Source organism: Cynocephalus volans, chromosome 8 (genome assembly GCF_027409185.1).
Source record: "Cynocephalus volans isolate mCynVol1 chromosome 8, mCynVol1.pri, whole genome shotgun sequence".
Lineage (NCBI taxonomy): Eukaryota > Metazoa > Chordata > Mammalia > Dermoptera > Cynocephalidae > Cynocephalus > Cynocephalus volans.
In genome coordinates this window covers 117,319,933-117,340,277 of record NC_084467.1, presented here as the reverse complement: position 1 = coordinate 117,340,277, position 20,345 = coordinate 117,319,933, and the positions used below count along the sequence as shown (strand labels likewise).

The 20,345-nt window shown below is 41.1% G+C and overlaps 1 protein-coding gene and 1 pseudogene across 1 annotated transcript in view; both read right to left on the bottom strand.

The window, feature by feature from the left end:
- Positions 1–4,255: 4,255 nt before the first annotated feature.
- On the bottom strand, positions 4,256–7,339 carry LOC134384345 (olfactory receptor 10J1-like; annotated as a pseudogene).
- A 4,952-nt stretch (positions 7,340–12,291) lies between these two features.
- LOC134384344 (olfactory receptor 10J4-like) overlaps positions 12,292–20,345 on the bottom strand; it is a 44,923-nt gene continuing 36,869 nt past the window's right edge. Inside the window, 1 exon segment of the mRNA XM_063105879.1 lies at positions 12,292–13,237. Within this exon segment, the coding sequence (XP_062961949.1) occupies positions 12,292–13,237 (946 nt within the window).

Below are 20,345 nucleotides of genomic sequence, written 5' to 3'. Positions count from 1 at the left end.
CGGAGAATGAGCAGACAGGAAGAAAGTCCAGACTCTGGTTAGAGTACAGTCTATCCTGCAGCTACCTTGAGGATCCATGGAAGCTTTAAGGGTGACATCTAGAAACCACAACATCCACTTTCTAGTCTTTGGTAAGAAACTCAATTCCATCATCAAAGAAAAACAAATATCCTTCCTCTATTTTCCTAATCCTATTGGGCAGAGCTTTCTATTTACTTGGCCAAATCTACTTTCCTTAAAGGAGAGTTTTCTTTTTGTGAATGCTGGGTTCCCAGTGTGGAATTCGGGTAGGAGCTCATTTTTACCAGTCCCACATTGTAGCTGCAACATAAGGAATGGGAAGACTTGAAGTCAGTAGGCTGGAGTCAAGCCTTGGCTCTCTCACTTACTAGCTCTCTTTTCGTAGTGGAGTCACTTCAGTTTCCTGACTCGATTTCATGAGGTTTTTGTAGGTGAATCATCAGCCACCATCTTAGTTCAGGGGTACTGGATTATTTGCATTGTGTCCCCTCCAGGTATATAGGTTTCCCTTTGGGCTTACATATATCTCAGAAATATATGTCTATGGGCCTTAGAGGAAGAGGGAGAAGGTGCCCCAAAGGAATATTGCAAAGGCGTTTGACACATCCTGGCCTCACCTTTACTGGGCAGTGTGTGAAGTGCTCATGCTTTCTGAAATATAAGGTGGCTCCTGTGGAAATAATAGTTGCTGGAGGCTTTCTTCCAAAGAAGAGTCATGGACCACCATAGAGACCTCAAATCTCTCTAGTGCATGGTCTCACCTTCTGTTATTAGTAGGGTTTGATATATGATTGAGGATAGATGTGTTTTCCTTTACTTATAATTTAAACACATTAATTGGAACTAAATATTTCCTTCTTCTATGTTCCCACTGTCATTTGAAGCTCTAGTTAAGCATTTATTAGTCTGCCAAAATTAGCATAATGTGTATATATACATATGTCTATCTCCCTGTCCAGAGGCCAGGCACTTAGCCTAATTCACCACTGTATTCCCAGCACCTGATACTGGATGTAACACAACTCGGTCTCTACTGAGTTCTTAAATCCATTTAAGTAAGGGCCAGGTTTGCTTGTGGAACTCTAAATGCTTTTCTACAATTTGCTTTAACATTGGATAAGGTGGATATTCACGTCCCCTAAAATCTTAGCTGGTGATTCGAGAATAGGACTTTCCAGCTTGAGCTGTGCTGGAGATGCTCTTCCTCTCAGGTCTCCACTGGCTAGAGTGAGAATCCCAGGTGGTCCTTCCATACAGGATCCAGATTTCCCTCTCTCGAATGAGGCTTGGGAATGAGGTTTCATTTTATTGGGGAAGTTTGAGCCCTGGAGAATTGAATTTTGCTTAGCTTGAGTTCTCTACTACATTATTGTTTGAACTGTGAGTTACTCTTGAGTGATGGTATACTCTGGGTAGACAGAAAATGCCAGTCAACTAGTAAAAAATCAAGTTCTGCCTTCACCCCTGTTTCTATCTTACTATTACTGTCTGTATAATGGAGAGCCTTATCCCTGCCTCCCTCTGGATTGTTCAGAGGACCTAGTGAGATAATGGTTAGGAATGGGCCTTCTCAAGGGGAAAGGGGCCACAGTATGGAAGAGGTGTTTACTGTGAAGTGAAACTGAGGATGAGTAGTAACCAAAATAATCCCAAGGAAGGGAAGGTATTCCTCTTGATCCAGCCAAATATTCTGTGAGGGGCTGGAACTGTTGTTCAGCAGGAGAGAAAAAGTTTTAAGTCACTTCCTTGATGGGGTGAGACGGGATGTTGAAAATATTTGATTCCATAATGTCTGACTGTTAGGATATTCTGTTCTAACAAGGTTTCTGAAAAATGTGGATGATACATGTTCTAGAAGGCTATGGTGATAAAGTGTTCTGAGTGATGCCCATCGGGGCCACATAGCCCTTGGCCTAGGCGATGGCCTCACACGTAGGTTAAAGCAGCCTTATTGTCCAGATAACAGGCATTTATTTCACTGAACTCCAGCATGCAAAGCCATTCTCGGCTTGATGAGATTTAGCTTTATACAGATCAGGAGAAACGTTTACATCTTTTTCGTTAAATAGTAATCATGCTTTGTCCACTTCTCTACCATATCGCATTATGGTGAATTCTTCATAAGCCTGTCTCCCCTGCAAGACTGGGAACTCCTTTATTCAGGGGATAGCACAAAGTTTATTTTGACATTTTCTGTCTAGCATAGAATCTGGCATATAGTAAAGATTACATGAATGTTTATCAAATGGTTGTCGAAATCTTGGCCTGCAATGCTTTGCATTTAATTATTCAGTTTTTTCTTTGCCAGTTAACAATTTTTCTTAATTACTTTTGGCTATCTTATGTTCTTATAGAACTTTAGGTATGGTTTTATTTTTTCCATTGCCTCTGCTAATTCTGAGAGAGGGCCAGGCAGTTCTGTTACGGTCTGGAGTGCAGACACATGTGCCCTTTGGGTCTCTGTATCTTCTTTTGAAGGCTTTTCTGATTAATAGGTCCACCCATTAGTTCTAATGAAAGGTTTGTCCTGGGGTTGTGGTGCCTCCAGGTCTTAGGTCCTGCCTAGTCACTCACTTGACAGCAAGTCCTTGTTTTCCATCACTGAGTGCTTATCTGCACCTTAAAGCCCAAATCTACCCGATACACCTTGGTCAGCCTCTCTTCCATGCTCTTTCTGACTATCTGATTCAGCTTCGATTTAAGTACATAATTATTTCTGTGTATTTCCTCCAAATATCTTAGTCACATTCCCTTTTTCCCATGATTTTCTTGGCTTGGAGTCTATAGCTCTATACAGCTTTTTAGATGTCTCAGGGGAACTAAGGACTAAATGTGGTCAAGTATTCACATAGATGCCTCATAATCTGAATCCTGGTTTGTCTGAGTCCTGGGTGATTCCCATTGTCTAAAAGTTAAAGCCAAATTTCCTTAGTTTGGCATACAAGATTTTCACAATCTGACCCTAACCTACTCTTCTGAATCTCCTTCCATTTCTCCCCTCATGATCTAGAGTGAATGCACAGAATCTTTTTTCTTTCCCTGCACACTCCTCTTGCTTTCATACCTGTAGCTGTATTGTTTCTTTTCTTTGGAATTCTTTTTCCCCATCTTGTCTGTCAGACAATCTCTCATCAGTGTTTTAAAACCAGTCCAGGGCCGAGCCCGTGGCGCACTCGGGAGAGTGCAGTGCTGGGAGCACGGTGACGCTCCCGCCGCGGGTTCGGATCCTATATAGGACTGGCCGGTACACTCACTGGCTGAGTGCCGGTCACGAAAAAGACAAAAAAAAAAAAAAAAAAAACCAGTCCAGATCACAGATCACTTCCTCTCTGAAGACTTCCCTGATATCTCCAACAGAGTCTCTCTCTCAGTTCTCTTTTAATCTTTTGTATATAACACTTATCATAAAGCATTGAAACCATATTTTTAAATGTCTTTCTTTGTCACTAGACTTTTAGCTTCCTGGAGCCAGGCTTTTTCATCTTTATTTCACCAGGATCCAGCACAAAGCCTAGTTCATTGCTCCTGCTCATTATATACTTTATGAATTAACAACTGTTGAACTGACCCAGGAGGATCGTGGAATGTGCCCCCAACACACTTGTCGTTATGACTGACATGATCTTGCATTGCCAGGATCTTTAATTGAAATCTTTGTGATCACTGTCTTTAAAAAGAAGTTTTGCTAGAGCCTGGGGTGAATAAAAACAGACAGGGGAGAAAATCTGTTTCCCCTGGGCTATCTCATCCTGAGCCACCCTCCCTGTCCACGCAGTGACTTAACCTCGATATGTCGTATGTAAACAAATTCCAGTAGGGATTCTAGTTTGAGAGACCTTCATGATCTTAAATAGGAAGAAAGGCATGTAGGAAAAAATTTAAAGTGTACCCCGGAGTTTGTTTTCTCAAAGGGGCACTCTACTGCCTTCATTAGGTGGACATTCACAAGGAAACCAAAAGGTCAGTAAAACATCCTTGGCCCACACTGCTTCCTGACCTTTTCTTCAGACATATCTTATCCATGTTTGTCTATTTATCCATAGAAATAGGGCTGATGCTTCATAGAAGACCTTTATTGAAAGCTTCAGACTCTTAGTTGTATGATGCTACTATTTCTCTTTTTTGCATCCTACCTGAAGGGCAGATCTCTAGGAGCCAAGGGCATATGACTCTATTCCTCATCTTCCTGCCTAGATTGGATGGTAAGAGCCTCAGGGGAACTCTCCCCTAATTGTCAAGAAAGCTTCTTACCAATAGCCCTGCACAGGGCATCCTTGACCTCTTTGTTCCTCAGGGCGTACACTACAGGGTTCAGTAGGGAGGTGATGACTGTGTAAGTCACAGAGATCATCTGGCCTTGATCCCTGGTGTTCTCTGACTTGGGCTTGAGGTAGGCAGTGGAGGCACAGCCATAGTGGACAATGACCCCAGTGAAGCGGGAGGCACAGATGGAAAAGGCCTTTTTTCTGGCCCTGAGCTGAAGCAATCTGCAGGATGGTGGAGATGATAAGAACATAAGAGATGAAAAACAGGCCCATAAGTATAAGCACCAAACACTGATGATCAAAGCAAAGATCTCATTGACAGTGGTGTCAATGCAAGAGAGCTTCATCACAGGTCAGATGTGGGCCACCTTGTAGCACAGAAGGGCAGCTTGAATACAGATGTCACCTGTATCATTGCCACAATCAGCCCAATGATGAAAGTCCCCAACACCAGATGAGCACACACCCTTTTGTTCATAGTCACCGTGTATCTCAGGGGGTTGCAGATGACCACAAGGCAGTCATATCTCATTTCTGTGAGCAGGAAGCAGTGAGTGATGCCAGAGGTTATGGAAAAGAACATCCGTGTGGCATGACCTGCTGTTAATGTGGACTGACCCATACCTAAGAGGCTGGAGAGCATCCTTGGGAGAATGACCAATACATATGTAGTCTCTGAAGTGGACAGCACGTTAAGGAAGAAGTACATGGGTGTGTGAAGATGACAATCAATTCAAATGATGGTTACAATGATTACGTTACCTGTTAGGGTTGAGATATATAGTACAAGAAACACCATGAAAAGGATGAGCTAGTGCTCATGGAAGCTGGAGAAACCTTGTAAAATAAACTCAGTGATAAGAGTGTAGTTCTCTCTCTTCACTGAGTGGTCACCAAATCCGAAATGTAGAAGAATGAAAGTGACATGGTTTCATTAAAGCAGTTTAAGCACATTTCTGAAATTGATTGAACTTAGTTCTCACATATAAATCCGGAGATACACGTCCTGGTGGTTTCAGATTAATCCCTGAGTTTATTTAGCTTTACTTAAAATGTTTTCACTCTGTGGCCATCTATTACAATTTCCTACGCATCCCAGAATCATATAGTCTCTTTATTCTCACTGTATAACTATACATGTTTCTACTTCACTCCTACTCTTCCTTCCTGACATCTGGAATGGCCTTTCTCCTTTTCTCTTATTTAATTCTTCCCCATGGTTTAGAGACCAATGCAAGTTTTCAGTCTTCCATAGAATTATTTTATACTCTGATGTTCTCACATTTATTTGGGTTATTTTATACCTCTCATTCCTGCTTCTCCTCACACAAACACTCAGAGACCTAATAATACCTTTTACATCTTTTCATATCTCACTAGCTCAGGATGATGCATGAATTAGATGCTTGAAAATGACTTGTTGAGGGACTAACTAGAGACTTTTTCTTCAAGAGTGTGAATCATCCTCCTTGCACATCCTTTAAGAAGTAAAAAGCAAAGTAGACGCAGAAAGGTTCATCTTGTTTACAAGAAAGAAAAGGCAAATTGTAACCAACCACCAAGCTCTCCCCACTGCTGTCTGAATGATGGAAATCTGCTGAGAGTTCACAGCACTGATTAACGCATGTTATAAACTGGGCTAGATCTTCACCTTCCCTAAACTAGAAGGCAAATTTACAGTCAATACAACTTTGTGAGTAGGCATACACCTACTCTGCAGACATAAGCAAGTATATCAGGAAAGATGCAGCAAATTCAAGTGTCCCTCACCCAAAGCAAAAGCAGACCCTGAATATAAAAAAAAAAAAAAAAAATAGAACTACACTAAAGATATATCATTTTGTTGAAGGATGGGAATCAGTCCAATTTATGTAATTTTTCACATTTTTGTCTCTTTAAACAGTAAGCTCCTGTAGGGTATTTAAATTATGTTCTGATTTGCTTATTCATATTCAGAAAGAGATTTTTTGCATAAAGTAAATCACATCAGTGATGAAGGTTAGTAGGCATGGACATTTTCTTCAAGTTTATAAAAATCTATTTAAAAGAAGTTGATGACCAGCTGTTAATCATTTACACTAAGAATGCTAAAAGGGAGTAAAGCTGCAATAGAGAATATTTCCTAATAACGAAAATTATCTGACACTAAAATATGTGTCTAAAGACGTTTATCTTCTGTGAGGCTTCTGAGTATAAAGTAGGCAGTAGTCCAGCCATGGGTAGTATGGCACCTTTACAGTGATATCAGAAATGCTTTGCAGAGCTTTTGATTGTTATAATGATAGGCACAGTTACTACTGGCAATTAATGATGCTAAACGTCCTGCAATACATGTGACAGTCCGACCCAAGGAAGAATTGTCCTATTCCAAATACCAATAGAGTTTCTCTTGAGACACACTGGGCTAGAATGTCATCTGATCTGGCTGAAGTCTGTCTGTTTTGAGGTAGAAGAATAGCTATTATGACCTAGTTAGCATCCTCTACCATTGGAAGCCTATAATTCTTCAAAGGAAAGCAAGGCAAGGAATAGCAAATATCTTTATGAAGGCCTCCCCAGCTGTGATAAGAACTGTTATACTACAGTAAATCAAAGCCAGCCCATTTCAACAAGTCCTGTTTTATTCCCTTTACTAAAGAGCACTTATATGATTCTGCCTAGTACTAAGGAACAACAGGCAAGCTGGGCGGGAGAAGGTCAAGAAGTAAAGATTGAGATGTTGGTCTCCGTTGGCCACAATGTGCAGATGCAGGGAAGAGCAAGGTGACCAAGAGGGCCTGTGACAGGGGCTGAGGCCAAGCAGGCAGTAGATAAACACACTGTAGCAAAAAAAAAACAAAAAAAAAAAACCCACTGGTCAGCCTTGGGAATCATAGGCATTCTCAGCAAGCCACTGTGTGTGGAAAAGTCTTTGAAGGCAGAGAAGATGCTCTCCAAGCGTCAGCCAGTTGGGCTTCTAGGTGGTCATTCCCTGAAGACACTCTGAGAACCATCCTGGGGCAAGGAAGATGCAAACAGCAGGTACCTGGGGGCTTGTTATGTGTAGGGCTCATTTACCCAAACCCAGGGGTAGCACTTTGGGAATCTAGGGGAAGTTTTTGCTTCAAATAGGACAACATTAGAGGAAGCTGGTTTATTTAATTGAGTTTTACATATGTATTTGAATAAGCACATTGTGGTTTTTTTTCATTCATTTTTTTTTTTTTTTTTACAGCTATGCCTTAGAAATCCATAATGACAAATCTAGGCAGCTCAAGCTTAGAGACATACCAATTTGAATTTCAGGAAAGTTAGTCCCTCTTATTTATAGACAGTAACTGTACCCTGTGTAAGAATCTGTTTTTTTTTGTTTTTGGAATAAAAATAGTCAAATGTGGTCATGGATCTGCAGAGGCAGTTCATATTGCCTGTCTTTGCCCTTTGACATTCTGTATTGGAAGTACACAGTCTTTAGACCCAAGGATCCTCTCTTGAGGGCTAGGAAACAGATGAGCCTTTGGACATTCCTTCCTCTTTACCCAGAATTTCCTTCCCTTCTCCATTGGGCAGACTTCTAGTAGTCTGTCAAGACCCAACTCCAAATTTACTTCCCACTGAAAACTTTTCATGATTCAGTTTATTGCTTCTTGAGCATTTTTTTTTTCAGTCTAACATGCTGTGCCCATTCATTTTTCAAGCACTTAGTACATGCCAGGCCCTGTGCTAGTTGCCTAGAATGCAAAATAAATGAGATGTTGCACCGAGCTTTGAGGAGCTCATGGTTTATGTCAGGCAATAGGCAATTGTAATAAACTGAAATGAATATCACAGGTGAGTGAAACATCTTCAATTAGACTCAGGTTGGTTACAGAAAATTGCGTTGTATAGGTAAAGTGAGACCAGATTACAAAAGGTTTTTAGAGTATTTGGATTTTATCACTTTTAAGGGTCTCTCACGTGATTCTCACTTATCCCTCCTGCTTATAGACTTCAAAATTCCTTAGAACTGGCCTCTTAAGGAAATGAATTTCTTCACCACCAGCCACCATGTGCTCTTTTCCTGTCTATCTGGTGATTTTGCCTCCTTGTTAGAAAAAGACATACTCAGCAATGGGATTTCATGGATACATCTGGTAGCAGTGTGAAGATGGATTTGAGATTGGTGAAGAGAGGCAGGAAAACCAGCTGCTGATGTAACAGAGATAATGATCTAGAGAGGTGGCAATGGGCCCAGAGAGGACGGACAGATGTGAGAGACATTTGAGGCAAATCAATAGGGCTTGTAACTGAATCAATGTGTAGATCAAAGGAGAGGAAAGAACCAATCATTTTGTAAACTATTTTCATTGGGTTCATTCATGCCAGCTCCCTGATTATTCACAAATATGTAAAGCTTCCTATGGAAATAGATGAATCAAATAAAATGATCTCTATATTAATGGTCCATCATTAGATATGATTGGTGGCTATGGGACCTCAACAGGAAAGGAGTAGAGCTGGGCAAAAGAGCTCAAGGCTTTATGATGTCATTGCTTTGTGACAAATTAGGAAGATTTTGGGTGTGGTGCCTGGTGAAAAGGAGAGGTGTTCAGCTCAGTGGCAACTAATATTTATTGTACACTTTCACAGATTTTTGTCTCACTTAATCCTCAAAGTGACCCTATGAAGTCAGGAATCTTATTCCATTTTACAGTTGAGAGATCTGTAAGAAGCCCTCTCTGCCATCAATAGTAAATATATTGGGATTTGGTGCTAGAAAGAAATGAACACATGAGGTGTGACATGGAGATGAAGCTGCGGTAAACTTTCCTAGTTCTGTAGGCTGCTTCATTTGGGGGCTGGAATCTTGTAGTTCTTACTAGAGTTCATTCACGGCATTTGATTTAGGTTAGTATCCCAGGCCTGGACCTCCTAAGAATGCTTTGGAATTGTCAGCGGGACTTTCCAGAGCCTGAATAGAGCTCACAACAGATTTAACGTAAGTTCCTGAAGTTATGTCTCCTCCCGTACTTCTTCTACCCTGTTTCTGTCACCTAGAGCTGGGGTATCCAACTTTTCTGTGTGTAAAAAGTCTTTTTTAATTTCAAAGTATTTCATGGCTCTCCAACCTGATAATAATTCAATAATAATAGTACTATTTATACCTATTGAAAGACAAAAAAAGGCTGAAGAATCGAACTATCAATTTAGTGATTGGTGCTTTCAAGTGAATTGTGGTATATTCAGAAATAGTTGCACAAGCTTTTGTGAGTATTTACACAGACTGCATATGAGGATTGATGCATACAGGAACCCTAGGACTCCTGGCATTGACTCTAAGGCAAACTAGGAGAGAAGAGGCAATAATACTATGAGATGTATTTGGTAGGCCAGTAAGTAAGTAGAGCACTGGGGAAGGAAATCTGGAGGAGAAATGCAGACAGATGCTGAGTGGTTTACTAACACATGGCGGGTATATCCAGAAAGTAATACCTGGAAGATTCTGAAAGAATAGTTAGGTTCCTTTTACTAGAACATGGGATCAGGGACTATAGGAGAAGCCCACTTAAAAGTCAGGACCTCCTGGGAACAGGGAACTCACTCTACAAATAAGAATCCTGTTAAAGCTGGAGCTCTACGTCCATATCAAGGATGACCTGATGTTGACCTCAGAGTGAACTAAGGAGCGATGTGTGTCTTGGGGGGATGAGGGGGGCAGGGGGGAGGAGGCACGAACAGCTACTTTTGCTTTCCATCTGCCAGGGAATGTTATGCCCATAGCATTGTTGACTCCTCATAGTGAGCCTGGGAGGTTGATATTGTCGGTCCCACCATGCAGATAGGAAACAAAGCCCAGAGAGGTTAGGTAACTTTCCCTAAAATACATGCTTATAATGGTGAAATATGACTGGGAGCATGTCTCTCTGGGTTTAAAACCTGTGCTTGTCTCCAGTACCATAGTGTTTAAGTATCTTCTACTCAAGATCATTGGTTCTGGGAAGGGGGTCAGGGTGAACAAGAGCTGTAGGAAAGAGAATAGGAACAGAGGTTAGTAATCTGATGGATCCCAAGACCTATCATTCCCTGGTAGCCTTTGATTCACTTTAGACTTCTTTTCTCCTTTCCTCTTTGTAGCTGTATTGACTGGAGAAAGACATGCCAAGAGATTTGAGAAATAAAAGTATACTACAATACACAATTTCAGAACTTCCAGACTGATTTCCCAAGTCCAAGGACATTCCGAATACAATTTGAGATATGTATAAATCCATGATTTTAGGAGCTTTTTCTTCTCCGAGTAATATTGAGTAGTCTAGTTTAGTTATTACAAAGGAGGATGCTGGTTAAAACAATTATCATGAGTTTATTATACAACTGCAGACCCTGGGGCTGGATTACCTGTGTTTAAATTTTGATTCTGCCACATTCTAGCTGTGGGGCCTTAAGAAATTTACTTAATCTTTCAGGTCTCAGTTTCCTCATCTGTCAAGTAAAAATAACAGAATACCTACCTGATAGATTTCTAGTAAGGATTAAGTGAATAAAGTACTTAAAACAATGCCTACTACCTAGGATACATTCAATAAATGTGCCCAAAGGGGGTGTCAGAAAGGGAGTAAACAATTGCCTGAAAGTATTAAAATAATAAAAGGAAAAAAGGGAAAAGGGCTGCCTGCTGATGCTAATTGTATTTTAGATTAGCTGCCCACAGCTGTCATCCTTCCTTTTTCTTTCCTTCCTTCCTTCTTTGTTTTAATGATTATTGAGTATCTACTATGTACCAGGTACTGTTCTAAGTGCAACAGAGGCAAAGAGAGCACTCAGAGTGATTGCCCCATAGACATGGACACAGCCTTGTTCAGGTTATATTCCCTAGAAGCAGAGCCTGAGACAAGGTCTTGGGTACAAGTGATTATTAAAGGGAGTACCCTCAGAGAAAGGGGAGTGAGAGAAGCAGGTGTGGACAGGGGAAGAACTAAGCAAGGAGGTAGTCTTAGCTGGAGTCCAAGTTGAGCCTGATTTAATGGAGGGCTCTAGAATTGTACCCTAGAGTTGGTACATCTTGAGGCAAGGCAAGTGGCCTTTGTACCTTCTGTGTCATTCAAGCATTTGTTATGGTCTATGGGGTATGTGTTACCTTAGCTCCCTTTTGGACAATGGCAATTCTCATAGAAAAGGGCAACTATGAGAAGTTAGCATTTCAACATTCACATCGACTGGGGATAGGTGCACCAGCCCAGCAAATAAGGTCTGGGCAGAGCAACAACAGAGTACATTATACTACCCAGGGTGTCTGGGGGAGGGGACGAGGTATAAAAGATGGGGGCTCTTCTTATGCAATTCTCAAATATGGAGGAAGACGTTTTTATGGTTTTTGCTTAAGCTTCCTAACCAGCTTGTAAACTGACGATCAGAGTCTGTGTCTGGCATAGCTGTCTAGAGTTCATATATGTAGTAATAGGCACAAGATAAATAATTAAAGGAAAGGATTTTTTGTTAAAATGCTATAGTATAAACTGTAGCATCAGTAGTGTCATGTGTAGAGGCTGACCAGTTAGCTCAGGTGGTTAGAGTGGGGTGTTATAACACCAAGGTCAAGGGTTCAGACCCCTGTACTGGCCAGCCACCAAAAAACACAAGTGTCATGTGTAAACAATGGACAATCTGTCATTTTAGTGCCCTAATTTTCATGCTGAGGCTGGGTTCAGTTTACATAAATTCCTATGATATGTTATTATATTTTCTTTTCACCTTCTCTGCTGGTTTAGAGTACCTTATGCCAAGAGTAATAGGAATAATGTCTAACATTATAGTACAGTCCATGGATATGCTTTATCTTATTGGATTCCTATCAAACTTGGTAAACCCATCTGTATACCTTAGCAAATCCATCCATCTCTTCTTTCATTGATATTTTCCTTTCTTGTTTCACTCTGTTCCCCTCATTCTCAGATGCTTCCCAGATGAGGCACCTGGTGCCCTCACACTATCTCTTATATGATTGGCTCTATCACTATGAAACATCACCTAAGAGACTGAGCAGTACCTAGGAGAGAGGCTTTCTGCCTAAAGCTCTGAGCATGGCATCCTTGACCTCCTTGTTCCTCAGGCTGTAAACAACAGGATTCAGCAGGGGGGTGATGACAGTGTATGTCACAGAGATAAGTCTGTCCTGAAGAGTATTTGGGGATTTGGGCTTTAAGTAGATGAAAGATGGACAGCCATAGTGGACAATGACCACTGTGAGATGTGAGGCACAAGTAGCAAAGGCCTTTTTCCTGCCTTCAGCAGATGCAATCTTGAGGATGGTGGTGAAAATCAGGACATAGGAGATAAAGATCAAGACCATGGGCAGAACAAGGACACAGAGACTGATGAGCAAAGTGATAAGTTCTTTGATGGTAGTGTCAGCACATGCGAGCTTCATTAAGGGACGGACATCACAGAAGAAGTGGGAGATGACACTGGCATCACAGAAGGGAAGGCTAAACACAGAAGACACCTGAAATATAGCTGTGCTCAGACCAATGCTCAAGGATCCACTCACCAACTGTAAACAAGCCTTTTTGCCTATGATGACTGAATACCGTAGGGGGTTGCAGATGGCCACATAGCGGTCATACCCCATGGCTGTGAGCAGGAAGCAGTTGTTGACACCAAAAGTGAGATAGAAGAAGAGCTGGGTGGCACAGTCTGGAATGGAGATGGCTTGTTGGGGGCTGAGGAGACCAGATAGCATTCGTGGGATGATGGCCACAGTATGACAGGTCTCAGAAATGGACAGCACACTCAGAAAGAAGTACATGGGTGTGTGAAGTTGATGATTGAGGTAGATAACTGTCAGGATGATAGCATTGCTGGCAAGGGTCAACATGTACACGACCAAAAGGACCACAAAAAGGATGAGTCTGTGATGCCACTCAAAATTGGAGAAACCTTCAAAGGTAAACTCCTTCACCGCTGTGAAATTGGGTTTTGGCATTGAGGAGAATCTGTGTCTGAAAGAGATGAAGTGGGAAGGTTGACCTTTGAGGTTAGAAATAGTAGGGGGGTCCAGGGTCATCAGTAGACAAGTGCAGGGACTCAAAAGGGCTGCATCTCTGGGTTTCAGAAGCTCTCAACATTCAGCCACTGGCCAAATGCTGAAAGATCTTTCAAGTTTCTCAGGGACCTGGTACTGGGGGCAGATATAGTGAGGCAGGAGGAGGGAGCAAATACGTACAGGGAGTACAGATTCTCCTCTACTTAAGATGTAGTTAGCTCCCAATAACCCATTACAAATCAAAAATATCATTAAGCAGAAAATGCATTTAATATACCTAACCTACCAAACATCATAACTTAACCTAGTCAACCTTAAGTGTGTAAAACCATCTAACACAAAGCCTATTTCCTAATAAAGTGTTAAATATTTTATGTTATTTATTAAATCCTGAACTGACAGTGAAAAACAGAATAGTCATATGGGTTCTCAAAGTACAGTTTCTCCTGAATGCATATCACTTTCACACCACTGTAAAGATGAAAAATTGTAAGAGTTAAACCATTGTGAGATGGAGACTGTCTGTATTGGAACCCGCTAACTAGATTGGCTGGAAGTAAATGCAGGCCAGAGAAGCCACTAGAAAGAGTGTGCACAGCCCTGAAACTCTGTCCAAACTCACCCGGTTTAAACTGGCAATGGCCTATTATGTGTAAAAAGCCCAGTGTAAAGGGATACACCTAAAGAGTGAATTATTTCAAGCCAGGAACAGATCACTATGTGAAGCACACTCCTGGGAGGTAATAGGCTAGCTCCAACTCTGTTCTGAAGGGCTTCCATTTGGTAAATCGAGGTAGAAAACACTGCCTTCTCTCACAGTCCAAATTCAAGGTGGCTAATGTCTGGAATAAGGCAGTGAGAGAGACACCGTTTTTTTTTTCCTTGAGGGGAGTCTGCTGTCTGAACCCAGAACATTGCATAGTCCAGAGCCAACTCATTTTTCAGTCTTGTTTCCCTTCTATGGCCCCCAAATATTTCAGTTCCTGAGTTACTCTTCTACTGTGTGGAGGGTGGTTTCTTCTATTTTCTTGCTTTTAGTCAATAAAGGCTCTGAAACTTTTTATGGCATAGAAATACTAGTAACTATAAGACAACAGCGACAAAAATCACAAAATATTTAAGTTTATAGAAATCTCTGGCTTTAACCCCTGTGTGAATGGAGGAATGCCTGATTTTCTTTGCTCATTCCATTTGTCTCCATTTGCTCATCTATAAAATCATGAGAATAATAATATCTACTCCATAGTGTTGCTATGGAGAGCATATGAATTACTGTATGTAAATTGCCAAGTGCAGTTCTTGATACATAACAGTCAAACAACACATTAAATTTTTGCTTGCCTCCCTTAATCTTTCTTCCCCATCCCCACTCTCCATAACACTGGGTTCTACTTGTATATTAGGGCCACTCAAACACACACACACACACACACACACTCACACACACACACACACTCACACACACACACACACACACTCACACACACACACACACACACACAAACACTCACACACACACACACACACACTCTCTCTCTCTCTCTCTCTCTTTTTCTTTTTCTCTTTTTCATGATCATAGATAGTTATTGTCATTAATTTCTCTAATCAGTATTGATTGCAAAGTCCGATCTTCATTTTCCACACCCACCTCCCTTCCAGCTCTAGATTCTGAAATGTGCAGGGATGGCTTGGGGGTGGTCTGTGATTAAACCCCTCTGTGATCAAACCCCAGCTCCACTTCTTTCATGTGTTACCTTGGAAATGTCTTTCGTCTCTTCGGGCTTCAGTTTCTTCACTTGTCAGTTGCAGAGAGTACTAATATCTACCTGAGAGGACTGATGAGAGGATTCCATGGAAATATGGCTGTATAAGGCAGATAGGCTTTGAGATCTCCACCTGAAATTCTCCAAGGCTAGAGCTCCTGGGTGAAAATAATATTCTTCTAAAATATTACTTTTATATAAAAATATTATTTTTAATATCTTAGAGAAAATAATATTTTCTGGGTGACTTTCTCAGTATTTATGCTTTTTGATCCCTAATTGTTAGGGCACCACTGTATATTCAGTTTTTCCACTTGACAATATTCCTGGGATATAAGAGAAACAGAAAAAGTGGTGTCCCATGAGAAAAGGGGCGTAAGGCCATATTCAGTGACAGAACGAGAATGCCTGCTTCACTGAGTTGTGGAATGTCACTTACATCTCAGTGGGCAGAACTGAGGCTCATTCAGAATTCAAGAGAGAGAAGCTGGAAACCATGATTTCCAGGACTCCTGTCGTGCTGCGGCAGACACAGCACTCAGAATCTTCCGAAGGAGAGGACGGGAAGAAAAACAGAAATCACAAGGGTCTTTCAGTTTATTCGTCTCCTGGATTGGTCACATCTGGGAGTAACAGACATAGAGAAAGTGGCGCCGTGCTCTCCTGTGTCTCTCCATAGCTCTGTCCCTTTAAGTCTGGATTGCAGGCTGTCAGAGAGGACCGTTCTCCTATGCCCCAGGACTCCGGGGCCTCTCTCCCCAAGGCCACAGTGAGTGTCCCCAAGGCAGTAATAGCAAGATTCAAACACCATGATGCCTGGGGATCTCATTAGAAAAGTGGCTCATCAACCCAATCACATAGATAGTACTTAGACAATTAGGGGTTTTCCACAGGAACAAAGCCTTCACATCAGGACACGGCCTTGCCCTGCTTAGTGGGTGAAGAAGGCTTCAAAATCATCTGACAGAGAGGGCCCCAGAACCCAATCACATTTAAGGATGCATCTTCATTAGGCAAGACTCACACCCCAGGGTCTCTCTGCCCTAAGAGCTGAAGGATCCATCTCTGAGGTCCCTTCTAGGGACCTGTGACTCATTTATTTATTGATTCCTTCAACAAATACTCATTGAACTCATGTCTCTCACCTGCCAGTACATGGAATATAGCAGAAACTGGGGATGTAGCATGCCAGTTCTGGTGGCTTTGCACTATCTGTGCATCACTGTGTATTACCTTCTCCTTGAGGAAGAGCAGAAGGAAGGCTTTCAAAGGGGTTGTTCCTATAGCCCCCTCTTCCTCTCTCCCAGCATTTAGTCAGTCAGCAGACTCAGCCTTGTTTCCCTTTCATAATGTGAGCTCGACATAGGCCTTCCCAAAGGTTGGTGGATAATCAGGTATCAAGGTTCCCTTGGGATTTTGGCTCTCCAGTAATTCCTCATTCTGGTGCCCAATTTATGACCTTCTCTTAGAGATTCAAAACATAGGAAAGATTCCCTATGTAAGTACCAGGATACAGAGAAGTGAATACTTGAAAGCAAGACGGTTTATTGTGCTGTTTTTGACAAGTCCAGGAAACTGGGAGAGACTGGACAAGCATGGAATAGTTGTCAGGCATTCAGTTCAATTCCACATAATCTCTTTCAAGGCCCTCAAACATTTACCCAGGAGAAACTGGAATACTTGAGCTCATAAGCCGTTAAGATCCAGAGTCCCACAGCTGAGAGATAAATATATAGTATATTTATCACTTCTTCAGAATGGCCAATGCAAACCTTATTCAAACTGTTTGAAATCCTTTAGGGAGCAGCTGAAGGAAAGTAGCAGGTCTTATCAAGACCCCGAAATAATCAATTAATCTTGGACCTTATTTGACAATGTCCCTTCTTCACAGTTTCTTTGGTAGCTCTATTTAAATCTGTAGCTTATCGAAATTAGAAATAGATTAGAGTTGAAACCTGTGAGAAAGGAAAGAAAACCCTGATACTAAAATTATGAACTAAAAATTGACTGATTTTTAAAAAATGATTTCTATTTATGTTTATTTGGAATAAGATCAGTTTAGGCTGAAAAACGCTGATAAAATCTGGAGCGAATGGAGTTTTCTTTGAAAAGGGACAAAATATATTAATGATTACATCATCTGCATATTTTGGCAGTTTTGTCTTTTCCATTATGATTTTTATATCTCATGTATTTCTCTTATTGCATTTGGTTATGAAATATAAAATTAAATACTAGAAGTTATAGATGCATTTTTCTCTTTTGCCATATTTTAATTTAAATGTTTCTCATGTTTCATTCACCTTTAAAAGTTATGCTTGCTATAGGTCTCTGGCAGAGATACCCTTTATCAGAATAAGGAAGTTCTCTTCTATTACTGGTTTGTTTGCAAGTTTATCATGAACGGACTGTTAAATTTTCAGGTGGTTCCTTTTCTACATCCATTTATGTAATTATATGCTTTTAATTCTGTAATTGGTTAGGGGTGAAGTACATTAAGAGATTTTTCTAATGTTGGCTCATTCCTTTGTTTTTAAAGCAAACCCTATTTGGTCTTTTTATATAGTGTTGCATTCAATTTACTATTTTTTCCTCTGTTCATTATTGGCTGATAATTACCTTTCCTAGTTTGTCTATTTTTGGTACCAAAGGTTTGCAATGAACAACCTGAATAAATGCTGGGGAAATTCACACCTTTCTGTGTTCTGAGACTGATGCTTTTTTTTTTTTTTTTTTTAAGAATAGGTTTCTCAGCACTACCATTTCCATGTATATGTTTTCTTTTAAAATTAATTAATTAATTAATTAATATTATTTTTACATTCTAAGTTGTTGCAGAGCAGTTGGGGGGGAGGGGAAGATGGAAAAAGGGAGAGAGATAGGGTGGGAAGAGGAAGAAGGAGGGAGAGTGAGGTGTGGTTGAGGCCTGTGTCACCCCTCTCATTCCAACAGGGGAGTCCAGGGGCCTTCTAGTGGTGGCTTGTTGGACATCGCTGGGCTGGATGCGGACTCCGGGAGGCATGGATGATGCCCTCGATGCCCCCCCATCTCAGCTTGGGAGCCCAGGGTGTTTCTGGTGATGGCCCAGTGGTCATTGCTGGGCTGGATGCTGACATTGGGGGTGTAGCTTAGGCACTCGGCCTCCTAATACTCTGGCTCAGAAGGCTGAGGTGCTTCCAGTGGTGGCCTGGTGGTTGTAGCTGGGCTGGATGCTGATGTTGGTGGGGTGTGGCTGAGGCCCTCAGTGCCTGCCTGACCTGCCTTGGGAGCCAGGGTGTTTTCGGTCTTTCTAGGTTTTATAGGTGTTCTTTGGTGGTCTTAGACCTTTACTGGTCAATACCAGAACTTTATCTCTGTTTTTTTTTTTTTTTTTTTACTTTCAGTTCTGTGTTTGATCATTCACTATTCTCACCACTTAAACTCTGCGCTGGAACTAATTCGTTGTCTTTTGATTATTTCTAAAATGGGGGAACTTCCTGTGGGAACCAGCACTGGAGCCCTGTGGTTGAGCTAAATTGCTGCTTTGCTGCTGATTCTCTGGGAATGGCTTTTTGTGCAGCTCAGGGTTTAACTGTTGACCCTGTAAGCACTTCCAAGTCTTGTGAGATATGGTACACCTGGGTTGTATGGAAACTCTGGTCTGGGCCTGAGTCTTCTCAGCGAACTGCATCCCCTGTAGTTCTATATTCCTGACCAGTCTCCCATGAGTGGGCCTGTGCTGATTGGAGGGCAGATCAGCTGTCTGTGCTCTACTCCAATGTTCCCCCAGTGGGTCAATCTCCCCTACTGCCTGTACTCCAAACACTTCCCATGGGATGGGCCATGTGCTGGTCCCTTGTGATGTCTCACTGGCCTCTGAGTGGCTCCTTTATTTCAGTTGTCTATGGCCCCTCGCTCCTATGTGGCTCCTAAGTGGTATTGCTGACCTGGTGACCACCAAGGCCCTCTTCTCCCCTGCAGTCTCCTTGCAACTTCATACAAAGGGCATAGCAGCTGCTTTTGCCAGCTCTCGCTCTATGTGTTCACCAGGGCCAGCCTTGAAGTGGTTGGGGCCCAAAATGGTCAGAACAGTCCTTTCTTTATCTCATGGTGGTTCCTCCTGCATTCATAAACTCTGTAGGTCTCTCTTCCTCTTCCCCTGAGCTCTAGTGGCCCCAGCTTGGCAGTCATTGCTTTCTAATAGTTGTAAATTGGTTGATTGTCGGAAAAGGTGATGCTGGATACTGTCTATTCTGTCATCTTGATCGGAAGTCAATTCAGGATCCCATTTCCATATTTTAGGATTGTCATTTTAGTAAATTTTCTATTTCTTCCTGGTCTAATTATGGTAATTACAGACCATAAATATATATGCCCCCAGCATCGTAGCACCCGTATATATAAAACAACTATTTTTGGATCTAATGGGAGAAATAGATCCCACCACTGTAATAGTTGGGGACTTTAATGCACCACTGCCTGCATTGGATAAATCATCTAGACAAAGAACCAGCAGAGAAATATTGGATTTAAACAGCACCTCAGACCAAATGGACTTGACAGATATATACAGAACATTTCATCCAACAACAGCAGAATATAAATTCTTCTCTTCACATGGATCATTCTCCACGATAGACCACATGTTAGGTGACAAATCAAGTCTCAACAAATTTAAAAAGATTGAAATCATGTCAAGTATATTTTCAGACAAAAATTGAATCAAATTAGAAATTAACAACAAACAAACTTTGGAAACTATAAAAATTCATGGAAATTAAACAACAAGCTCCTGAAAGACCAGTGGGTTAAATAAGAAATAAAGCAAGGAATAAAAAAATTCCTTGAAATGAATGAAAATACAAGTAGAACTTACCAAAACCTATGGAATACTCCAAAAACAGTACTAAGATGGAAGTTTATTGCAATAAGTACTTACATCAAAAGAATAGAAAGACTTCAAATAAACAACTTAATAATAAATCTCAAAGAACAAGAAAAGCAAGAACAACCCAATCCCAAAATTAGTAGGTGGAAAGAAGTAGTTAAGATTAGACCAGAACTAAATGAAATAGAGACCAAAAGAATGATACAAAAAAATAAACAAAACAAAGAAGTTAGTTTTTTGAGAGGATAAACAAAATAAACAAGCCATTGGCCAGATTAACTAAAAAAAGAAAAGATAAGACCCAAGTAACAAAAATCAGAAATCAAAAAGGAGACATTACAACTGATACCACAGAAATATGAAGAATCATTAGAGACCATTATGAAAAACTATAGGCCAACAAATTTGAAAACCTGGAGGAAATGGAT